At 39.4% G+C, this 6,798-nt stretch overlaps 1 protein-coding gene across 8 annotated transcripts in view; it reads left to right on the top strand.

Moving 5' to 3' along the window:
• Window positions 1–6,798, top strand: part of FTO (FTO alpha-ketoglutarate dependent dioxygenase) — a 613,541-nt gene that overhangs the window by 112,296 nt on the left and 494,447 nt on the right. For 2 of the 8 annotated variants that reach the window (XM_068260513.1, XM_068260516.1), the window contains one exon: window positions 1,000–1,096. The exons of 5 other annotated variants lie outside the window; for them this stretch is intronic. In XM_068260513.1, the coding sequence (XP_068116614.1) occupies window positions 1,000–1,083 (84 nt within the window). In that variant the 3' untranslated portion in view covers window positions 1,084–1,096. Of the gene's footprint in view, window positions 1–640; window positions 658–999; window positions 1,097–6,798 lie in introns of those variants that run through there. One more of the 8 variants, XM_068260517.1, reaches the window with a different exon arrangement.

Here is a 6,798-nt window from a genome sequence, read left to right as displayed (position 1 = left end):
ATAATTTTTTTAATGCAAACAACACATTCAAAAACTGCACTTTATCTATCAAAGAGCTGAAGAGTGTGAACATTGTGCCCTGGCAAAAAGGAAGAATTTAATGAAATTTATTTTTTGACATTATTTTGTGTTTGAAACTTTCATTATACCTAAAATGTATATTAAAACCTTGCTTCATGCATTTTGGTAATTTACAGGCAAACATTTCATGAAAATTATTAGAACCACTTTTTGCACAGAAATCCTGCAGAAATTGAATGCCAGGGAGGCTAACTATTCCTTGCAAGTGTTGTGTGCAATTTTTGTACATGTGTTTAAAAACAACATAAATTAAGATACTCTGTGGGGTGGGTTGCCCGTTGGCCAATTAACAGTGAAAGCAGAAGTTTTTGTAGTAAATACTGTGATGATTCATATCAGTTCCATATGCTTTCTGACTACAGATAGACAGCAAGCATGGACACCTAAGTAGGACTGGTAACTTATCTGTTATCCTCAGTAATATATTCCAGGGGAAACATGGCAAATTGTGAAATACTTTAATCATTGCTGTGGTTTTCCAGTTAGGTCTATATATTAACTTGTTTCTCATGGCAACCATTGTGTCAGAGCCTAAATGATATGCTCTTTGTCTTCTCAGGTGCTAGTAGTGTTCTATTGAGCTGCAGAAGCTGTAAACCATTAGCTCTCTCATCTGTATAAATGCAAGCTTTTTTCCCCTTATTTTCTACATGACTGGATGGCCCTTCACTTCGAACGGTAGCCACATTGTAAAGCATGAGTAAGAGCAGCAAGCAATCTTTTACCTGATTTCTAAATATTTTATGTATCTGTTAACAGGCAACAGTATGAAACCAGTTTCCCAATTTTATTACCGTTTTATTAAGATTATAAATCACTGAGTTAAGATTTACGCATTAAATTAATTATTACACTTTTTTTTTTTTTGAAAAACACTGTTCTTTCGTTGCCTTGAGTTTGTAATGTTTCTTTAATTAGATTGTCCAGCAGAGGGAGACCTCATCCTGTTGTATGAAGCATCGCGTGCAGTCTGCCCGCCGTCAGAATCCATCCCTACATTAAAATGTAACATTAACTGCGGGGAATTATCTCTGTTGCTTTAAGTTAGATTGTATAACACAGAAAATCAATAGCGAGTTAACAAATTCAATATCAATTGAACATAAAACAACAGTGTGCTTTTACAGACCTCTCTCTTGCCTGCTGGTCAGCACGTGGATGCCCTGGAAACCTACACATTATATGACCTGCAGGGAATCCATTTGATACAAGAAAAAAAGAAAAATACTTATTTGCACGGGGCAAGTAAGGGTTAATTCTAATGGAAGAATAAGATGGAATATTTATTGTATATCTTAAGACTTCCTAGGGATTTTATTAATTAAATAACCATTACAGGTTAAAAAGAGAACGGCAGATGCTTGAGAAGGCAGCACTCCCTGTATATTACACACACTTCTCAGAAGAGGAAAATAAATCACTCAGATCCGCAGCCGATTATCATTCATTCTGCTCTTATTTACTTTTCAGCTGTAATAATAATAATAAGTACTCTCACAGTACGTCTTGTGGATTTATGGAGAGGGTTACTGAGCAGATTATGCTGATGTAAATTGCTGGCACACTGAAATATTAGCTCTAAACATTATATTTTACAAGTGCAGGGAGTGCTACAGTTCAAGAATTATCTATTTCGCATCCTTACATTTTTTTTCTCCGTTCCATTAAGCTACAGCAAATTGTTTTGCTGAAAAGAAAATGTGTTTTAAATTTATTTATAAAATACTTTTGCAGGCTGAAATTATAATGTCTGTTATCAGAATGGCTTTGATGGTGGACAAGCTATCTTATAGCTTATATGTAGCTATGCAAAAAGACAGCTAAGGTGTTTAGCAACAATTTTTACTTTTAAAATATCATTTTAATTAAAATATAAACTTCCGTAATGATGAGAAAATCCCAGAATATAGAGGCCTTATGGTGAGATTAAGCAGCGCTGAATCCTTTTCCTTATGCTGGATCCCTTCAGAGTCTGTGTGCCTCTCTAATGAATCATAGTCCATTAGCCAGCCCTGCCAATCTTCTCCATACCGTGCTGATAGAAAATGGTGAGGTGAAGTTTAATTAGTAGCTTAAAAGCAGGCCTCCTGGCAATAATGAAAACTCCTCTGTGAAAAGAAACTACTATACTAACCTTTTTTGTGATGCAACAGCACTGACAGATCTCCTGATATCTTGATTACACAGGACTCTTCCCCTTTGACAGGTGCAGCCTTTCTGCACTGTGACCTGGTATAGATCACAGCTTCAATCTTTACTTCTGGCCACCCCTCTGTTCCTTCTGAGGCAGTATGAATAGAGCAGAGCAGAGGCCAGAAGTAGAGGCTACAGACATGGTTTCTACAGAGTCTCAGGCACTAAGAATGTGCCCCTGTAATCAAGGTGGGTTTGTGGGGGTGGAGGTGCACATCAGCCTTTGACTGAATACGAATGATGAGCAAGAAACTCTGTATATAATGTGGTGACTTGCAAATCATGTAAACCCTACGTTACAACTTTTAAAAATGGTACAAAGACAAAATAACAAAAATAATATTGAAACTTTAACATATTTCAAAACCGTTGGAACAGAGGCACAATCACCATTGTGCTGCACCTCACTTTTGTTTAATAATACTCTGTAAGGGCCCATTTCCACTTGTGCCTAGAGGGTGTTTCTGAATCGCAGCTGGCACTTGTTACAATGCGAATACACATGTGATTCCCTCTAGCTACGTACGGCTATAGGGAATCCCGTATGTAATGCAAAAAAAAAAAAATGTTGCATGCCTTCTAAATTTTTCCATGCATGTGATTCAGATGGCAGCCTATTGATTTCACTATACTGCATTTCCCCATCTGAATTTCATGCATGGAAATAGTGCGAATTAGCAACGATGGAAATGGCCCTAAATGCTTGAGAACTTGAAAAGGTGAGCTGCTTTAGTGGCTAAAGTAAAATGTTGTCCCATTTTATGCCTGACTAAGAATTCCAGATACTAAAAAGCTCAGGGGTTCTTTGTTGTATGTATTATTTCATAATGTGATTTCAGGCAGGCTACTTTAGCACCTGCATTCTTTTTACAGAAAAATGCTTTTGAAAAATTTGCAGAATGCGGTTCAGCATCGCTGAATGGCATTGCATTCTGCTTCTGCTTCACAATCTGCATATACTATTCAGTTTTAATAGAACCATATCTTGAGAGATGTAAGACAATGCAACATTAAAAATAAACACAGAGACAACAGGAACCCAACTAGAGTAGTATGTTTAAATGATGAGCGTGATTAAATCTGTAGAATAGGTACTCTCAAAATAAGGTTGCAAAACAGGGCAACTAAGCAATCAGGCCTGAGGAGAATAAGTGCCCCCACTCAGTAGCAACAGGTCTCTCTGTGCTTGTCCGTCGCTGTCTGTGAAAAATGTATGCTGAAACTCGATGCACGCTCGATGCATGGCTATTCATATTGCTGGCACTGAATTTTGGCCTGAGGAAGTGATTCGAAAGAGCTCACGAAACATATTGCTGAAGTGGAAATAAAGATCCCTAATTTTCCAGTTCTAGTGTTATCTTTGAGGTAAGCCACCTCAGTAGCTTTATTTTATTGTTTTTAAAGTGTTTTATTTCACCTGGGCAACTCTTTCTCCTGTTAATAGAACCACGTCAAACACAAGCTAACCCATGACAAGCATCCATCATTTTACACCTTGTGTATTTTCCACATTGTCTCCATCTATCTTAAAAGAGGTTGATCTTAGATAAGCCAATGGGGGTTCTGTATCATATTTGTATATATGATTTGTTCTTTGCATGGCTTTAACTAGCATTACTAAAACAGGGATCTGTGTTCATAGACTTTGATGTTCTGAAGTGTTTCTAAGCCAATTAACAGTTTTTACACTACAGAATTGTTTCTGTTGGTCTGAGGACCAAAGGATCATGGACATTAAATATTGGGTTTTAATGTGTTATTAATTTTGCCGAGCATTATAATTTAGAATTTAGAAAGTCTGGAGGAGTTTGTGGAATTGTTGATTTATTTAAAGGGATACTGTAGGGGGGTCGGGGGAAAATGAGTTGAAGTTACCCGGGGCTTCTAATGGTCCCCCGCAGACATCCTGTGCCCGCGCAGCCACTCACCGATGCTCCGGCCCCGCCTCCAGTTCACTTCTGGAATTTCTGACTTTAAAGTCAGAAAACCAATCCGCCTGCATTGCCGTGTGCTCGCTCCCGCTGATTGCACCAGGAGCATACTGCGCAGACCAAAGACCATACTGGACTTGTGTAATACACTCCTGGTGACATCAGCGGGAGCGAGGACACGACAATGCAGGCGCAGTGGTTTTCTGACTTTAAAGTCAGAAATTCCAGAAGTGAACTGGAGGCGGGGCCGGAGCATCGGTGAGTGGCTGCGCGGGCACAGGATGTCTGCGGGGGACCATTAGAAGCCCCGGGTAACTTCAACTCATTTTCCCCCGACCCCCCTACAGTATCCCTTTAAACAAATTAGCTGCATACTTAGGTAAGTGACATAGGCACCATAAAAAATAGGCCAAATAACAGCTAGGCAACTGGCACTTAATAAATAATGATAGAGATGGCAGTTCCCATGTTCTGCTTATTTAAGACAACATTTAAAGGGTAACAGAACTTAAAGTGGATCCAAGATAAACTTTTACTCATCGCATAGTTGTGTTCCTTTCGTATAGTTTATAAGGCATTCCTCAATCCAAATACTTTTTATTTTGTTTTAATACACTAATTCCCTATAAACTAAACAAGCCTTGCCCACAGCTTCTCCAGTGCCTTGGCACTTTAAGACAGATGTAGCAAGGGATTGTGGGAGCTCAGTCTGGGCAGCAGGAGGAGGAGGTGTTTAGCCAGAGATTTTAGAGGCAGAGGGGAGGAGAAAGGAGGGAAAGGGAGTGAAGTTTTCACAGGCTGAGGACTGGAGATGCACAGCAGCTTGCCTGTGTGTAATGTGGCAAACAGAACATGGCCGCTCTCATTATACCACAGGAAGAAATAATCATATACTGCTGAAGCTGTTTGCAGCTAGATTTGCTGTGTAAACTATCTAAACTTTAGATAAGATATATAGACAAGTTACTTGTTATAGTTAGTTTTTCATCTCTGATCCGCTTTAAAGAGAAACTGTAAAACTGAAACTATAATATTATATTATAAACTATATAATTACAGTAATAACATTGCTTATTTTGTATTTTATAAGACATTTAGTCAATGTTTGCCCACTATTATGTCTTTCCTCTCCCTGATTTATTTTCTGAAATTTATCACATTTGGCATCATCTTTAGTACTGGCAGGTGATCTCTGTGGAATGTTTGTTTCTGAGAATTCCGAAGCCAGTACAAAATATACCTAGTCTCCCAAAATGTTCTGGATGTGAGAATTCCACATATCTAATCAGCCTGGTCTCAGCATCACTGTGAGGGTGGGGTTACATACAATATACAGCTATAGGAAGTGTTTCTGAAACCAGGACCCAGGACAATTACTGTAAAAATAGATATCCTGCATAATTTCCAGCATTCTACTATATAAGCACAAACACTGGCACACATGATAGAAAGGGGCCCTGGGCTCTGCCACCGCCCGAGACTCCCAGACCCATATGCGAGCACAGGTGAGCCCCAGTACCACCACCGGGGGATTAACCCACACTGCCTCTATCTAAATGCAAAACTCAAGAGAAGCAAATGTTGTCTCCCAGCTATAAATCGGCCATTTTATTTAGCTTACCTGTCAGCCAATTAAGTGTATTGGTATACACCCATGTCTGTAGTACTAAATCTAGCAGGAATTGCATAGATTCAGCAAAAAGCAGGTAAGAGGTTTGGTCGAAAATAATTGTAGACAATAATTGTTGGTAGAAAATAATTGTCACCAGCAGGGGGCACCATGTGCAGGTATACCTCTCAATACTTCAATCTTAAGCACCTATGAGTCTCACCTCTGCTATCCCTTGGCCAGGTAGCAACAGCCGATGCTCCTCTCCTGCAGGTACACCACCCCTGCAAAAAGCAACAACGTATCCAATATGTAGAAGAAGGCACTCCACAGGCTCCAAACTTGCGTTTGACTTCTTTATTCGAGCAACAGCACACACTACATGTTACGGGTACTCAGACCCTTCATCAGGTGTAACCGCCCACCACCACACCACCCCTTATATAGGACCACCCACAGGAAGTACAACCCCCTGAAAGTCCAACATAAGTCCACAGGAAGTTCTATGTGATAAATTGCAAGTGACATAATAAACAAATATATACAATATCTAAATCCTCATACAGGGAACTACTATACCGTCTACCCTGCAAAAACAAGACGAGGGGTCATCCGTATCCCGCAATTTATAGAGGCCTACATTAGAATTCTTTCCTGTAAAAAATTAAGGAAAACATTCTTGTAAGGAATTAAAGGAAACATTTGAAACTCACATTTTCATTTAATCCTCTAGGATTCACACAATCTAGTTTCCTTATCCACTCAACCTCTCTGCGGAGTAATACCTTTTCTCTATCCCCTCCTCGTCTAAGAGGGGGAATAGAATCCACTACCATCCATTTCAGCTGAGATGCTGAATGTCCAGCTTGATAAAAATGTCTAGCCACCGGGACATTTTGTTTCTCAGGGTTTTTATAAAAATCTGAGATGCTCCTTTTATGCTCCTGAATGCGGACTTTTACATTTCGGGTGGTCTCCCCTACG

The sequence above is a fragment of the Hyperolius riggenbachi genome, chromosome 11 (genome assembly GCF_040937935.1).
Source record: "Hyperolius riggenbachi isolate aHypRig1 chromosome 11, aHypRig1.pri, whole genome shotgun sequence".
Classification (NCBI taxonomy): domain Eukaryota; kingdom Metazoa; phylum Chordata; class Amphibia; order Anura; family Hyperoliidae; genus Hyperolius; species Hyperolius riggenbachi.
This window is presented reverse-complemented; position numbering and strand designations above follow the sequence as displayed.